This window comes from Carettochelys insculpta, chromosome 4, assembly GCF_033958435.1.
Source record: "Carettochelys insculpta isolate YL-2023 chromosome 4, ASM3395843v1, whole genome shotgun sequence".
NCBI classification, from domain to species: Eukaryota; Metazoa; Chordata; order Testudines; family Carettochelyidae; genus Carettochelys; species Carettochelys insculpta.
Genome location: NC_134140.1, coordinates 109198214 through 109216370, shown reverse-complemented (window position 1 = coordinate 109216370; position 18157 = coordinate 109198214). Strand labels below are relative to the sequence as shown.

The window sequence follows — 18157 nt, the reverse complement described above, 5'->3', positions numbered from 1 at the left end:
CCGCCCTGTGACTCTGTCTGCAGCTGTGCCTGGCACCCTTATTTCGATGTGTGCTACTTTGGCGTGTAGACGTTCCCTCGCAGCGCCTATTTTGATGTGGTGCTGCGCAACGTCAAAGTTGAACATCGACGTTGCCAGCCCTGGAGGACATGTAGACATTATTCATCGAAATAGGCTACTTCGATGTAGGCTTCACGTGTAGACGTAGCCTTAAAGTGTTGCAGAGGGGGCTCCAACTCAGAGGGACTGGTCAGTTTGTTGCCTTGCTTTTCCTAGACTGACACGCAGAACCTGCTCCAAACTCTCTGCAATCCAGTGGAACAACATCTGCAACTTTGATAACTGAAGAGTGTACACTCTGAGGTGGGATAACCAATGGCAGTGCAGACACCAGTTAATAGTTTCATTTATTTCTGTGTATACTGTTAATTGATTTTACTCATGTTTAGTCTGTAATCCTGTTTGCTTACTCTAAGTAAAGGAGTGTGTTAATTCTAATTTGGGTTTATATATATATATATATATATATTGCTGTTTTGGAGTTAAATCCAGATGGTAACTGGAATAAGTTAGTATATGGAGATATACCTATCTTATAGAAACAGATGGGAGCTTGTGAGGTCATACACCTGCACTCACAGCAGGACCTACCACCATCTATTTGCTCCAGATCCCTAAATGGTCCCCTCAAGGTTTGAATTCATCACTCCAGGTTCAGCAGGCCCATGCTCAAGCCGCTGAGCTATGCCCCTCCCCACCTAGAATGTAGTTGCCCCAGGTCCCTATATAGTCCCCTGAAGGGCTGAACTCACAACCCTGGGTTTAAGGAAACCAATGCTCAAACCCCTGAGCTATCCCTCCCCTCCTGGAGAGCTCTGAAGGTGTACCATTAAGTTTGTACAGGGGCCAGACAGGTACAGGAACCACCATTTTACAAACCTTTAGTGATCGGGGTGGAAAGGGGATGCCCTACTACCCAACATCATCACTGGCACACTCAGGATCTCCTTTAATATTAAACCCATCAGGTGCACAGGCACACAAGTGAGTGCTGCCTGCTCCCAAGGAACCCAGGGAGGAAAAAAAAAAGGGGTTACAAATGGAAGGAATGGCATTGTATTTCACACTACAGTTTGTCATAACACAGTACATACAGTTTTCAATCCAGACACCAGAACAAAATTTTTGCATCAACACTGAGAACTTTATAACTGTGGAAATCAGCATCAATGGTTGGATTAATATTTTAATAATTACATACTTTTTACATTATGAAAATAAGTCATAAATAGTGTAAAAATAATTCTGAAGATCAACTTCTCACAAGCTAGGACCAAAAACCCAAGTACAAATTTCATAACAAAACAATATTAAAAATTGAAAAACCAAGGAGAAACTTTCAAAACAAAACCAAAACCATGCTGTTTGATCTGGTTCAGAACCCAAGCCACAATAAAGTGGAAATAACAAAATGAATTATTTAAACATTGTAATTTTTTACACTACTGGCTAAAACAGATTTTGTGCCATTATTTACAGTGTAAGACACTCCAAATAGTTGTTGCAGAACTGACCACAGGAGACTGACTCAATGTTTTCCCAAAAGCAGTGTAACTCTTGCCAAATTACTTTTCATTGAATTTTTACCTCCTCTACTGTACTTACAAGAGACCATTTACAATACAAAAATAACTGCACTTATTGATGAAAAAAGTAAAAAATACAAATAAAAATATATAATATTTTCCAAAGGAAAAAAAAAGTCAGATACATACATCTTTAAAAATGTTGATAGGCTGTGTGATATTATATTTCCCAAACATGTACAATAATATAAGAATATTCACATAAATGTTAACAATATGTAAAACATTCTTCCACAAACCAACCTCTTCAATAATACTTCAGAGAAATGTGCAAGTACCAATGGTATTTGGGAAATTCATATAATTCCTTGGTTAAACAAATAAAACACTAAAGGTCCCAGGTTGGATAAGGCCCCCATTCTCTAAAGAAAGACAATTGTTTCTAAGCAGCATTAATGTGATATAGTTAAAAATACAAAACAAACAACACTCCAGAAGATTATTTAACGTTGCTCCACAAAAAAGTGGAATCAATATTCAAATCCTATCAGAAATGAAGGTGGCAGGCACTTGCTTGCAATGTCATTTAATAAACCAGCCACCATGTAAAATACTTCAATTACAGAAGGCTTGAGAGAACCTTTGTTTTCACATTACTGTAACACTGATTCATAAAAACAAGTTGCCAAATGAAAGAAAATCAGATGTCAGGGCTTAGTATTTTAGAGGCCCAAGAAAAAATCAGTATTCATAACCAGCAAACTCCGTATTTGCTTCTGATGGGTCTCTTTGCAAAGTCAGCATTTCAGTGAGGTTTTGTTTTTGTTTGTTTGTTTTTTGGAAACGGAGGCATTCTCCTTGGGTAAAATGTAAAGATGCAGCTTTACACATACATGCACATGATGGACCAGTGGTGGTGGTAAGGAAGTTTGAAAGAAAATATCAACTTCTGCATGCTTTGCAGGACCTTCTTCACTTTCAGAAAAAGATCTTTTCTGTCCCCATCCCATTGAAGCCAATGAAGTTTCTCTCGTGATCAATGATACCCAGCTCTTCTACAGCATGTGTAACTAGTAGACCTCAAATATTTTACAAAGGAGGTCAGAAGCATTATCCCCATTTTGCACCTGGGGAAACTGAGGCACTGAGTGATGTGACTTGCCAAGAATGGCATTGGTGCAGCTGGGAGTAGAATCCAGGGAGGAAACCCTAGCATGAGTCAATGGAACAACTGCCATTCACTTCAAGAGCGGGCAGGATTTCCTGCCTTTTCCTCCATGTTCCAACCCACTCTAGCCATTAAGCCACACTGCCTTAAGCAACTAAGGTCTATTTGCATGAGACAGGATTTTAGTAGGTGCCAGTGTCATCAGACAATAAATGCACAACAGTCCCTAATCTGTGTGTATTCAATATCATAAAGATTAATTTGCTTCTGAGTTTTTCCCATTGTTCATAACAGCTGTGTCTACACGTGCACGCTACTTCGAAGTAGCGGCACTAACTTCGAAATAGCGCCCGTCGCGGCTACACGCGTCGGGCGCTATTTCGAAGTTAACTTCGATGTTAGGCAGCGAGACGTCGAAGTCGCTAACCTCATGAGGGGATCGGAATAGCGCCCTACTTCGACGTTCAACGTCAAAGTAGGGACCGTGTAGACGATCCGCGTCCTGCAACATTGAAATTGCTGGGTCCTCCATGGCGGCCATCGGCTGGGGGGTTGAGAGATGCTCTCTCTCCAGCCCCTGCGGGGCTCTATGGTCACCGTGGGCAGCAGCCCTTCGCCCAGGGCTTCTGGCTGCTGCTGCGGCAGCTGGGGATCCATGCTGCAGGCACAGGGTCTGCAACCAGTTGTCGGCTCTGTGGATCTTGTGTTGTTTAGTGCAACTGTGTCTGGGAGGGGCCCTTTAAGGGAGCGGCTGGCTGTTGAGTCCGCCCTGTGACCCTGTCTGCAGCTGTGCCTGGCACCCTTATTTCGATGTGTGCTACTTTGGCGTGTAGACGTACCCTCGCAGCGCCTATTTCGATGTGGTGCCGCGCAACGTCGAAGTTGAACATCGACGTTGCCAGCCCTGGAGGACGTGTAGACGTTATTCATCGAAATAGCCTATTTCGATGTTGCTACATCGAAATAAGCTATTTTGATGTTGGCTTCACGTGTAGACGTAGCCAACCTGACGATAACACATTTTTGCTGTTGGAGCACATATGCTTCTTTTAACCATCACAGACATGCTGATTTGACCTCTTTCAAACTTTTCCCTAACAGCTGTATGGTACACAGAGAAAACACAGATAAACGGCTGGATGCATAGAGTCATTCTGATTCCCCAGACTGTCAGAGAGTGACACTGAAAATCACCAATAAATTTAAAAATACATATTCGAAGAAAAATAACATCAGTACTGTGAAAGAATGTTTCATGCTTCATTTGAAAAAATGAGGCTTTAAAGCACCCTATAAGAAGGTTCATCTCCCTTTCTGCCCCCCCAACTAGCTTATGAAAATGAAGACGGAAGGCCACTGTTCAATGTGGCTGCAATACATTTAAAGATACATAAGAAGAATGGTACCAAATACTGAAAATCCTCAACAAAGGTACAGTAAATTATTTCATATCCAGAAGCCCCAGGACTGGGAGGTTGCCAGATATTAAATATTCTGGGTACTAGAGACGTATACCTAGCAACGTGTAACACTAAAGAAAAACAAGATTAGATATTAAGAAATAAAAATGTGTGCAGAGTACTTTATTTACCAACAACAGTAGTACTGTACACTGTAAACTTATGCTACATCTGCTGTACATATTTGTATTTACTTTCACTATACTGTACTTTTGGAAAATGTAACTACAATTTAGTTAGGGTTAAGATGCTGGTTATTTGAGAGTTCCAGATAATAGAATGCCGGATATGAAAGAGTTTACTGTACAAGAAATAGTCACAAAACAAAGCTAGAGATACAGAATGTAAATTCATGTCCTCTGCACATTGTTACAGCTGAAACGGTTGGCAGATGAACCACTGTTTCTGCATATTCACAAAATTAAACAAAGCAAATGATATGTGTTGCAGGAATGCTACTAAAATGTAACAAAATGGCGGTTTCAACCAAATGGCACCTCTAAGCAAATAAAACAAGAAATAATAGCACCAAAAAGCCCTATCTTTAAACCGAACAAATATATTGCAAGTCTTCAGAGGGTCCTTTTCATTATGAACTATTCAACCTGAGCTGCTTTATCTGTACTACACATCAACCTTGTCTAGATGCTGTTCAGATTTCCCACTACTTTGCATGCTGTAGGCACCCTTTCAATACCAGTTAATATGTTTATATTATTGTTCTAATCTGATTGGCTGGATTGAGACACTGCCTGCCATTTTCAATGGAACAATCCTTTCTTGACATGAGCCAAAATCCAAGAATCTAATGGACATTAATGGACAGCAGAAGCATTCTGAAGGGCATTGGTGATTATAGCACACTTATGCCAGAGCTGAATTTGGCCCTGTGTTTTAGTCACCAAATATAAGCAAGAGAACTATTTTGCTGATATTTCATGAGTGATTTTAAGCCTCAACAAAAGGCATTTTTCTGGTTAACAACATAAGATTTTTAAAGTTGATGTCAAATCAGCTACAGATAAAAATATGGGGGTGATAAGTGACTACGCATATTTAATAGTGCTTTAGTGTGGTGATCAACTTGTCTTCATGGGCAATTCCAAGTTTTTGTTGCTATATTCATCATGCTACCACTAAAGGAACTTTCCTCACTTATTCGGCAAACAGAGAATGTTATGAAGAACCTGAACCTATCCTTTTTTTTTTTTTTTTTTTTTTTAACTAAAACTAGCTGATTTCAGGATATCATCTTTTATCTTAACATATAGAAGAATTTAGCTAACCAGGTAAATTTCTCATTAGAAGATAGGAATCACCATACCGCACCAGACAATAGCTCACCTAGTCCAATAACTTGCTTCTGTTGCTTCCCAAAATTTGATGTGCCACAGAAAGATGCTATGGATTCCAGGCTACACGGGCACAATGAACCCAGTGTATATCAGTTAGCACCTGGATAGAAGGATTCTCTCCTGCTTAGAGGACAGCTTGAATGTTTACCAAGAAAGCAGAATAAAATAAGGAAGAGTCAGGGTGGAATGTTGCTGCTTTTGCCCTGATCCTGTAATCCTCTTCATAGGTCAAAGTTCCACTGAAGTCATAGCACCCATGCAAGGGTCGCAGGCTCAGACTGCTGGTGGTTGTCGTTAGCACTGTAAAATAAAACATCCATTTCCACCCCAGCATTGCTGGGCTGAATAAAGAAGAATTGCACCTGTAAACAGGCTTTCTGCAGGAAACGAAGATAGAGGTCTAGGTAAGAAGTCATCTTTATATATTTAAATAAATCAACAACTCTTTCTCTTTGAAAAGCTATTTTCTTTTCTGGGGGTTGATATATTGAAATGCCAATAACAATATCATGCAGAATGAAAGAAAGACACACAGTGTGGCTTCTAGTGTGACCGGAGATTCTAATGGGGAGTAATCATCCACTTCAGAGTGAAATGATAGACGTGCCCACTTCCAGATGATCTAACAAACCCAATGAGCAGCACATTATGCATGTTTCCAGGAATGAAAGGGTGCCTACACATTGATGGAGAAATACTCTTTTTCTGCAACTCTATTTCTAGTATTCCTATAAAACAAACTCTCAGAATGTATATTAAAAAGATTGTGATCATCTCAGTATGCACAATTACTGGACTAGATCTAAAACGAATTTGTATCTACCAAAGAAAAAACAGTTCCATAGAAATTAATCTCTTAATCTGACCATAAATGCACCATATGAAGACTCAAAACAGAAACAAATTCTTAATCAGGTTCAAAATACAAAATATGCACCAATTCAATGCTTCCAGCAATCAAATGCAGACAAACAAAATATTCTCTGCTTCTTTTGTGTACTAGTCACTTGACCAGAAATGGAAAAATAATTATACCTTATAGAGTGTATTTTGACTATCATACCATGATGACGACTTGGGTTCATGCCTTTTCTACATTCTTGGGCAACCATGTCCATAAAATCATTGCAATTGCAGAAAAAGAACCACATGAATAAATCACACAGTGAAAATAAAATTAAGTAACTTTTTTCCAACTTAAAGGATTCAAAGACTAAAAATATATAATACTGAAACCAGAGGAACATCTGATGTGAAGTTACTTCCTTCAAAGCTTGTGTGTCGCAACAAATCTGAAAGAGGCTACTGAAATGACTCTTTTGTAAGTTTCAAAAGCTGTGGTTAATTTCGCTTCATTTTTTCCCAGAAGATGTAAGCTTTGTGTAATTTAAATTGGATCATTCAAAACCTCCACACACAGGTCCTGTCAGTTACATTAGTCCATAGCTGAGGGTTCTCAGACATCCCCATTGCCAAGAATGCTTTCTTTTAGCAATCCAAAAATACAATATATGGGGCTCATATCGTGTCAATCCTTGAATCTGGCTGAGAAGCTTCCAATCTCAAACAGGGCCTGCTGTCAAACCATCCACTTAGCATCTTTGCCACCTTTTCAAACTGCCCACAGAGGAAGTCTGGTTTGTCCTTCAAACTTCTTCCAATCTTGGTTAAACAGCTGACAGCACTTGGCATCTAAACCCATCTATCGCGAATGTCTTTGTGACTGTGAGCAGTGCAAGAAAAACCGATGCTGAGCAACAGGCATGACCCTTTTTGACGGGGGTGTCACATGATCCTGTTTAAAGGCGGGGTTGTCACATGACCCACCAAACTGGAAGCCATCCACCTGCAGCTGGAACTGTGTTCCCCAAAAATTCAAGACCATTTTCTAATCTCCTCTGCCTTATCTCTTTTTGGCAATAAGCCATGGTGTGACTCCCTTGAGATAATAAAAGGAAATAATTCAGAAGTTTGGATCAGAGGTCACAGTGAGCAGCCATTTAGCATGTGGAGCGATCACACAACAAGCAGGTTTGGCACACAATTCATGCTCTTTTATAGTCTGTACAAGCATGGATGGTGGCATGAGTCAGTGATGATGTTTAAGATGAACATGGAAGCAAAGTCAGTAAATTCCAATGGCAGTTGGTACAGTACAAATCATAGCAGTTAGCTCATATTTGGTCACATGTTCATGTAAACTAGTTCCTGGCACTCATTGTCCATGCAGGTCCACAAGCCAAAAATAAGAAAATTTGCAGAAAAAAATAAATCTCCATGATTTATCTCTGTATAGATATCTCTATAGAGAGACGGATCTTTATTTTTGCAGGTTTTTCCTGCAGTTATATATACTGCTTAACTGCAGATATAAGTGAAGAAAATGTACACATGGACTACTGCAAACAAGTAGAAGCAGCTACATGTAAACATATCTCAGACTTGTAAAATAAAATTTCTGTTTTCAACTATAAATACAAAAAGTGGAGCATTATACACAACTTCATGCTTCTAAGGTTAGATTCATCACTGCAAAGAGACAAAAAGAGATAAATTGGCCAGGTTAGTAATCTAGCAATCAAACTTCTGTTCCAAGTGCATAAAGACAGGGTAGAACTCCAAAAAATCTTTTATTCTTTTAGCCACAATTGCTTCCAAAATGCCTATAAGAGTTATTGAGAAACCATTGTTCAGGGATGCTGTGACAAATAGCTATAAGTTTCTATCCAGTCCCCATGAATAACTCTTTGGCTGCATCTATACTAGCAAGTTCTTTCAAAAGAGTTTTCAAAAGAAGAGGCCTCTTTTGAAAGATCTAGTGAAAGGAATGTCTACACACAAAAATTTTTCTTTCGAATGCAACTCGAAAGAATGCAGCCCTCCTTTCAAAATCTCTCTCTCTTTTAGGAAGAGCACCCCCTTTTGAAAGTTTCTTTCAAATGAAAATGTGTGTAAATGCTCTGCAGACCCCTTTTTTTGACAGAGCAGTCCTCATGTGGCCTGATTTTTGACTGCTGGACAGTTCTTTTGACAGAGCAGGGGATGTGGGGATGCTCTTTCGAAGGAGCAGATTGCTCTTTGGATCCGCATTTTTGGCCATGTCTACACTACAAAAATAACTTCACAGTAACTTTGAAGTAAGCAACTCAGAAGTTGAGCGTCTATACACACCCGTGGAAGCAGGGCTCTAATCCATTCCCAGGAATGGAGTAAGGACTTCAAAGTTGGGCTCCCTACTTTTAAGTTACCTTTGACGTAATGGAAAATGCATGTATACTCTCTGCTGGCCACTTTGAAGCAGTCCTTAACTTCGAAGTTAACTTCAAAGTTAGATCCTTATGTAGATGTACCCTTTGTACATGGATGCACTCTTTCGAAAGAAGTTCTTTCGGAAGAGATCTTCTGGAAGAACTTCTTTTGAAAGATCTCTGTAGTGTAGACGTAGTCCTTCTGGAAAACTAAGACTCACTGATTTAATGTACATACCTACTCCAGTTGCCAGTCACCTTAGTAATTATAGGCAGATACTGACCTCTTTTGAGAAGAAAAACAATGCTTATTATCCTGGGAAGCAAACAGTGACTCCTGTTTACTTTTAGCAAGAAGAGAAATACCTGGGTAAACACCACCATCAATTTTAGAACTGGTCATCTTCAAAGATGTTCAGTTGAGCCAACAACCTCTCTGGGCCCCCTGAGCAAAGTGTGGGGGAGCCCAACTCTGTGCTCCTGAAAAGGGTGAGGCCAAGGGCAGAAGAGGCATGGATGAGCTGGCCCTCGGAACTGCCCAGAGCACAGCACCTCCCTGCCACCCCGGCTCCTCCAGCCATTAATACTGGCTTGGAGCACACGGCCTTCCTCTCTCCAGCAGCAACTTAAAAGGTCCAGAATTCCAGCCACTGCTGCAGTTATGGTGGAGACAGCAGCCAGAGCCCTGGGCCCCTTTGAATTGCTTGGCCCTGAGGCATTTTCCCTCTTTGCCCTCTGTTGGTGGGCTAGAAGATGAGTAATAAATAGCTCCAACTACTACAGCAGTTCCTGAATTGCCTCGCCTGTTTTGAAAGTCACTGCTGAACTAGTACCTCTATTGTCAAGGAAGGCAGTAGTTCAAGGAAAGCTGCAGGTGTACTGACTGAGGCCTTGTCTAGTTTGTCACAGGCACTCAATCTAAATTACTTAACTTGAGAGATGTGAATAACATAGCTGAAGTCGACGCACTTAGGTCTGCTTACTGCGGCGTCTTCACTATAATAAGTCAGCAGCTGATGCTCTCCCATCAACTTTGCTTACTCTTTTCGTTTTGGTGGAGTACCAGAGTTGACTGGAGAATGCTCGGTGGTTGGCTTATCATGTCTATGTAGACGTGATAATCAACCCCCGCTGGATTGATTGCTGCCCATCAATCCAGCCTGTAGTGAAGACAACTCTGCAACTCTACAAATTCAGCTATATTTCTGTATGCGTATTTTCCCAGCTTAGAAGTGGAATCTTTAATTTAGTCCAACCTATACATTGTTTAAGGTTTGCACATTCAGCTAATCCTGCTCTGCAGTTGCTGGCTTTGGGCTGCTCTGTTAGATAGGCCAACTCAGTACAAGCTGCCGCAGTATGCTGCTGTCCAGTGAGTAGTGTTTGTGGCTCCTCTTAGCTGGGTAATTTCATACCTAGACTCTGTTGCCAGTGTAGCACACCTAAGGCTGGCAGTACCCCTGCTTTCTGGCTTGAGGGCTACACATGCTGCCTGACCCACAGCTCCACCTGCCAGCTGGTATTTTTCAAACCAAACATTCAGTTGTTTCCATTGTTAGTCAGACTGCAATGCACCCATAATGATGCAGAATCAGCTTGTGAAAAATTCATGGGTGAAATCCTGGTTCCCCTGAAGTTAGAGAGGTTTGCCATTCCCAGGTTTGCCATTTCACACATGGTTTATTCTTTCCAGTGAATTCATGTATCTGTATTCAGAGAGGAATAAACATCTTTTTGTTGGTGCATTTGCTCTGAAAGCTGATGCTTTTAATCTAGCAGTGTCAGAGTTCTACCGTGAAATAGCAGAAATCTTTATCAAAGTAACATCACTCAGCTTTGCTGTATATCAGCAACAAGCTCTAATAAAATGCAAGTGCAGTGTTCTGGGGGGCTGGGAAAGAGGCAAATGGGAAACAAGAGGCAATGTCCCTTTGTGTAACCCAGAAAATGCAAAACTCTTCAATCGATATGAACATTTTGATCAGACTTTGCCATGTCATTGATGGTCAGGTTTGATACTACTTCCCGAGTCACATGTAGGGGCTGAAGGAAATGTCGCTCTTCCTGTGACCTTCCAGAGACTCAGGTGCCAATTGTTTTGAAATAGGGCATAAATCAATTGCTATTATAACTTTACATCGTACAAATTCATCATGCAGATAATATTTGAGGGGAACTTATATCTTGGGCTGCTGTGTATTCTCAAAGCCGACAGCTATTCTTATTGAAATCAGAATGTGTGAGGTAGGAAGGGTTCTCTCATGACAAAGAAAAGGGACAGTGCCTCTGTGCAGAAATAATTTGGTATGTTTTACCTTTTGCCAACAGCCAGGCATTGGTAATCCATCCGGCCCCTGTTCCAAGGAGAAAGATAAAAAAGAGCATAGTTGAGCCTGACAGTACATCTGATAAAACAACCAGGCCTTATTAGCTCATGACTAGCTTCCACTCCCTAACTAATAATTCTGTCACTTAGCATGAGAAAAATTCCAGCATCCAATAAAGATTGTGTGCTAACATTGTAAATACATACAACCCTGCCACTCCAAAAACTTCAATCCCACCTAAAATGGGCCTAATCTTGGTAACAACTTTAAATCATAACTACTATATTTTTGCTGCCAGGGCAACCTCATTGGCGTCAAATCAGCTGAGCTGGAATCATTGCCTGCAGAACTATATAGTGTAAAGTAAAATGTCAATTATCTATAAGTCCTTTAGCTATAAATCAGTTGGCAATAGCATATCATTTATTGTTTTTATGGTCTTGATACAAAGTTAACCCATTGATAGGATGTTTACATCCAAACTAGCTATGGGAATATTTTCATACATGTTACTTTTTACCTTAATAAAATGGAAACTAAAGGACTGACCCTATTACAGGTTACACCTCCCTTGTCCAGCAAGGTTGGGACCTGATAGGTCCCAAACAAGAGAATGTGCCAGACCAGAAGGGGTTCAGGGCTTCTGGCCCATACAGCTCTGTGCTCCCGGGTTTGCTGTGGACTTAGCCTCCAACCTCCCTCGCCTGGGACTGCGGCCACAGCTTGGGCTCTCCTGAGCTGCTCTTGGGCTCCAGCCCCTGCCCTGGTGGCTGCTGCAGGTCAGCCAGGGAACTCCGGCTCTGTCTCCTGGCCCAGCAGGGCAGGCGGGGTCTCCTGCTCCTCCCCCAGCTGCTGTGGGGGAGGCAGAGTCTCTGTCTCTCTGCCCTGCATTGCCACAGGGCTGGCATGGGAAGTGGGCTCAACTATGGCAGGGCAGGCAGGGCAGGCAGTGGCCCCAGCCCCAACCCAGTACCCTCTCGTCCTGGGATGAGAGAGTACTAGATTTGAGAGGTGCAACCTGTAACACTGAAATCCATGTGATGTGTTTCCCTGAGAGCAGGGCACTATGGTAGAAAGTAAATGTTCTGTCCCATACGGCTGTCAAGCTATTTGTTACTTGGACGGTGCTAGTTAGTGTGCACTTTAATACACCCCCAGCACTTTATTCTCTTTTTGCTTAAAATGATCTGTGTCCCCAGTTTAGCTCATGGGATAGATTCTGATCTGAAATACACAGGTTTTAATGCAGTCACACCTTATTTGCAGCGGTGTAGAGGACAGATCCTATACTGTGATGAGTGTACCAAGTTGAAGGCCTTCAGCACATCACAAGAAATGGACTGCAACTGAGAGGAGAATCTCAGGCCCCAGTCATTTATTAGGTCAAAGGCACTACTACTTTAGACTTGGATTCCTTATCTGCTAACAATTCGGAAACAGAGTTTGTGTGTCTCAGGTGTTCCCCTCGTCTCTCCTTACAACTTTCTGACAAGAAGTACCTCCCTTCCAGAACAAGAAACGGTGCTGGTTGTTTAAAAGCTTATTCTAATAACTGCCTATCGATCCTACCCGTAGCAGAGTATTTTTCACAGCAATGGTATAAGGATTCTTCAGCTATAAATGATATTACAGAGACAAACACATTTTTAATTATGAAGGCATGCTTGATTCCCTCAAAAATATGAGATATGGTTATCATTACTCAGAAGCAAACCAAAAATAACATGGACTATGTACTTCAGATTAAAATGCCATTGACAATTTAGATTAGAAACTTTATATTTGAGAGAAAACCTGCTTAATTTTAACATTCATCTTCAGAGAATCGTGCTTAGCTAACAAACATTATCAGAACATGCAGATCAAATTTAACTGCCAACAGTTAAAACCACCTATCTCTTGAGCTGTTTGTAAATGTGTGTGTACGGTTCAATTTGAATCGTAAAAAATAAAATATACTTGGATTTTTAAAAAACATCTGTGTTGCCAGATTGGTACAAGGGAGAGGGTCACAAGTAGAATTTTAGTAGAAGGGGAACTTGTGTTCATGCTAACACAGAGTGGAGGAAGTGGAGCAGCACTATGTGTATTGCAGGGAGGTAAGTTCCAAAGGAAAGACCATTAAATTGAAAACATTAAATAAGGAAGACAGTGAGGGTTTGGGCTGCAGACTGTTACCTTCTTACAAAGCTCAGCTCAGGTTTGTGTTTCATATTTAAGTACTATTCTGATCTATGAGCCCGGTCCCCAAAAAATTATTCATAGAGCCTGATCTTGCAGATTTTACTCATATCTTTGCTTATTGCAAAGCTCTATGATTTAGCGTTGAAAGATGGATTTTATCTAGTTCTCTGTGTATATGTCACCTTGGCTCAATCCTGGAAAAAGAGGCACACTGATTTCAGCTGGAGTTGAGTGTATGGAACAGTTTCAGGTGCAGGTTAGGCTGAAACTCACGCCTATGCAGAGAGCCAGTATGAGATCCCCACACTGTGGGACAAATAATGTACGGTCCTTGCCCTGGGTCTCTGCACAGAAGTGTATTTCATTCTTAGTGAGTAAGGCAAAAGGCATTTGTGGTGGTTGGGGTGGAGGGGTGGGAGAGGGAAACAAACAGTGCCAAAGGAAAAATTATGTTGGAAGAACACATACTCAAACTACCGTGTGATGTGAGAGTACAATGCTGGGAGTTAGGTTCCAGGTGTTGACAGAATGTGTCTTCCCGATACTGTTATGATTGCTGAAACAACTGATTTGTTCATGCACATGCACATATTAGGAGGATAATGTATCGTCTGCTCAGAAAAACACCACTTTACACTGAGAACGACTGATTATATACAAAGGAATCGCATGCAGGGTTGGTAGGAAAGAGAAATACTGTACCAATTGGCAAGGGGCATCCAGCCCATCCAGGCCTGGCTGGCCTGGCTCCCCTTTTTCCCCCTTAATTCCACGGAATCCCTGTTTGTAAAGATTAACTTGCAACGTTACTGACAAAGAAGTGTCTTTCGTATTTGATTTAGCTGGAGGAAAAAAAAGACAACAACAAAGAGACCAAAAGGAGCAAGCTCACAGCACCAGTGATTAAAACCTGTGTGGAAATGACCCAGATGCAATTTCACATCTAGGATCTTAGCTTCTTCATGGCTCACTTTTCAAGAAAACTATGTAGCTGAAGAGGTTTCCAATATGCAGAAAACACTGGCAGATAGGCACAAGTAGTCAGCATGTCTACACAGTGCATTCCATGAAAAATATTCCATAAGTGACATTCGTTTTTAAGATCGTCAAACTGGTGGTTTAAACTGAATTATGAGGACAAGAATAGTTCAGGCTGTAATTTGTAGACCAGGGGATAGAAGCATTTTGAATGATATCAGGTTGCCCTATTGCTGTGGCTTGTTCCTCTCCCCTCGTTTTATGGCATTATAATCTACAGCAGAAGGAGCGATTTCCAATACACGAGTGAGACGTACCAATGGGCAAGGTGCATCTAATCCAGGGGCACCCTGTTCTCCTTTCTCCCCTTTAGGCCCCTTTTTGCCTTTCTTTCCCTTTTCCCCCTGTGGACACAATGGTTTGGATAAAACAAATGTTTCATTCTTTTGGGTAAAAAAAAATACAATGGAAAGAGACTGGTTTAAAAGATGGCGTTTTTTTTGTTTTTTGTTTTGCTAGCAGATGGCTGAAAGGACACTTACCACTGTGTTCTGGTTTGCATGATGCATTATGTGGAAAATAAATGACACGATCATCAACAAGATGCGCAGCAGCTGCTATCATGAAGCTTTTGTATATTAATGTCAATATAATGAAATATTAGAATCATAAAGTAGGGTTTGAAATGATAGACTGACTTCCTGATTCAAACCAGGGGCAAGGACAGAAATGGCAAGTTGAATGAGTCCTGTTGGTAGGAGCTACAGAGGAAGTGGAATTTCTAGTCAGAGGTGTCTTTGGAACAATTAAACAAATCAACTTAATTTCTGGCAATGGGGGGACTGGAGATGAAAATAATGAGAGCAACCGATTGCCACTGTGACTCAGTAGAGTCAGAGCAGGGGCAACAGTGTTCCATCATGTCCTTTACTGAATGGATTCTGCAAGCATCAGTTTCAGTACAGTCTGGGCCAAATTCTGCCATCACGTACCTCTATGCAAACCCAGTGAAATCAACAGGATGGCACAGATACCACTTTGAACAGAATTTGGCCTGTCATTTCAAACCCAACTAAAACACTCAGAAGATTCAAACTACTTGATGTTGAGGGGCTATAAAATTTTCCTTTCTGTATTCAGAAACTAATTAGAAGGGCTAAGGTATATCTTCATTTAAATTTCACATTCAATCTCTCCAGTGCAGGTAAAATTTCATTGGTTTTACGTTATTCCCTTCGTCAAGGTGACTGACTTTGCACTGTTACTTTTTTAAAAACGCAAACAATTAAGATTTCTGAAGTAGAAGTTTACAGCAAATTTCACAGCTTTCGGTAAACCATAGAAATGAGACATAGAAAATAATCTTTTTTTTTTTTCCTTCTCCCATTGGGCACCCCTGAAAAGAAGACCCCCTCCAAGCAATATGTGATAATTGGAGCATCAGTTTTGAAATTGATTTCACACCAGTTGGTCACAATGGTAAATGAGTTTCAGGCTCACTTGCAGTTTAAAAAACCAAAACTGCTTCTTTTGAAAACAAACGATCAAGCCATAAATAAATAAATAAATAAATCAATCAATAAATGGACTAGGACCAAAAAAAAATGAAAAAGGGAGGGAAACATTGGGTATATTATAAAGAAATAGGAAAATAGCAAAAGGAAAATTAGTATGACTCTGGAGAACAACAAAGGAAAGCCTTTCAAGCTTGTGGCTGTGGGAGGGATTCAATTTGTAAGGAAAAGGGTAAAAAAAACCAGAGGGAATTGTAAGGAAAGAAGGTAAAAGGAGACGGAAAGAATGCACCGCTGGAAAGGCAGACATGTTTAGGACGAAGTACAGTCGATGGACATTCAACCAGTTTCACACCAACACAAAGATTAAATCCATTTAGAAATGGCTTTTTTTATCATAAACATTGATTAAATTAAGAATCAAGCAGTCTTACTACAATGTAATTGCAAAAGGGAAGACACAAAATACATGAAATACGACAGTAATTGTCCCATTCAAATGTAAACAGAAGTTTTCCCATAAACAGGTATACTGTATTTATGGCATCATGAGAAAAGAATGCCTCATCTCTCTCTTTCCTGTGTGCCAGAAAGCATTCTTCCATCAACCTAGCCGCTTCTGCTAAGAGCTAGATCAGCATCACTGGTGTTTAGGGTGCATGTGTGTGGATTTTTCACACACCTGTGAACTGGTACTATGCCAACTTACATTTTAAATATAAAGCAAGGTTCTATTAGCTTTAACTCATGGAGCCTCCTATTAATTCTTCAGTGAACCAGGTAGGATGGGAAAAAGGGAGGGGAAACAGTGGGAGGTTTCTTCCTGTTTCCTTAACCTGTTACTTACTCCCTAATCGCCTGTATTTTATGCAGATTGTAAGGTTTCCTCAGAGTCACAGAGCATCTGCGTGAATGCCCTATGTGTCCCTATTTCTGTCCAGCACTGATGGATATTGGGAAGCACAGCTCCTGCAACAACCATGCTTCAAATGCTTCAAAGGATCCTTCTATAGGTCCTGACTCCAGACTCTTTCCCCCAAGGACATATCATGTGATTAAAGATGGAGAATCAACAGAATTCTACCTGGTTCCCCTGGCCTATTCTCCCTCTTCAGACCTACAGACAGCCACCCAACCTCAAGAAAACTCTAGCAGCCACACACCATACCACAGAAACACTAACCTTGGAACCTTGCCTTGCAACAAAACCTGTTGCCAGCTCTGTCCACCTATCTACACGAGCGACACCATCACAGGACCTGACCACATCAGTCACACCATCAGGGACTCATATTTCTGCACTTCCACTAACAAGACACATGCCATCATGTGCTAGCAATGCCCCTCTGCCATGTACACTGGACAAATTGGACAGTCCCTCTGTCAAAGGATGAATGGACACAAATCAGACATTAGGAATTTGAATATACATAAACCCATAAGTGAGCACTTTAAGCTGGCACGACGCTCCATAAATGACTTTAAGGTTTGTGAATTACTATAAAGGGATTTTAACACCAGATTGCAAGGGAGACATCTGAATTGGAATTCATCCGCAAGTTTGATACCTTTCATCGAGGATCGCAATTATCTTACTCATTATAAGGACAATTTCCCCACCTTTGCTGTTTGCAGGGATGGCAGACATCACTCTTAATTTACTCTTCCCAGATGTTTCACCCTCTCTTTTCTGCTCCTTCCTCCCTCCCCCTTAGTTTTCATTTTTATATTTCGCTGATTCCTCAGTTTTCTCTCAGCTCTGCCCCAGAATCTGAAGAAGTGGGTCTTTCCTATGAAAGCTCATTACCTAATAAATAAAATTGTTAGTCTTTTAAATAGTAACAGAGAGGGAGCTGTGCTAGTCTATATACTATCAAAACAAAAAGCAGTCAAGTAGCACTTTAAAGACTAGCAAAATAATTTATTAGGTGAGCTTTCGTGGGACAGACCCACTTCTTCAGACCATAGTCTGTTCTGGTCTGGCTATGGTCTGAAGAAGTGGGTCTGTCCCACGAAAGCTCACCTAATAAATTATTTTGCTAGTCTTTAAAGTGCTACTTGACTGCTTTTTGTTTTGTTAGTCTTTTAAGTGCTTCAGGATTGCTTGCTTTGTTCTTCAGGCCTGTTTGATCCCAAAGCCTCAACAGAGAGACAGCTACATGACTAGGGGTCAGACACAGGCTCCTACTTTCCCTCGATGCAGATTCTCCTCAGCAAACAGAAGGGAGCACAAGGACAGTGCAGTCCTATGGGGTTCTGATCGCTCTCCTGGTCCCCACCCACTTCTCTAACATCAATGAGAGTGGAGAGTGCAAGGAACTTCATGAGACTGAGCCT

At 41.0% G+C, this 18157-nt stretch overlaps 1 protein-coding gene across 1 annotated transcript in view; it reads right to left on the bottom strand.

Annotated features, from left to right (window-relative positions):
• Window positions 1–3147: 3147 nt before the first annotated feature.
• Window positions 3148–18157, bottom strand: part of COL25A1 (collagen type XXV alpha 1 chain) — a 468167-nt gene continuing 453157 nt past the window's right edge. Inside the window, exons 35-37 of the mRNA XM_074993461.1 lie at window positions 14624–14710; window positions 11133–11171; window positions 3148–8098 (exon numbers count right to left, since the gene is read on the bottom strand). Of these exons, the coding sequence (XP_074849562.1) occupies window positions 8096–8098; window positions 11133–11171; window positions 14624–14710 (129 nt within the window). The 3' untranslated portion in view covers window positions 3148–8095. The remainder of the gene's footprint in view (window positions 8099–11132; window positions 11172–14623; window positions 14711–18157) is intronic.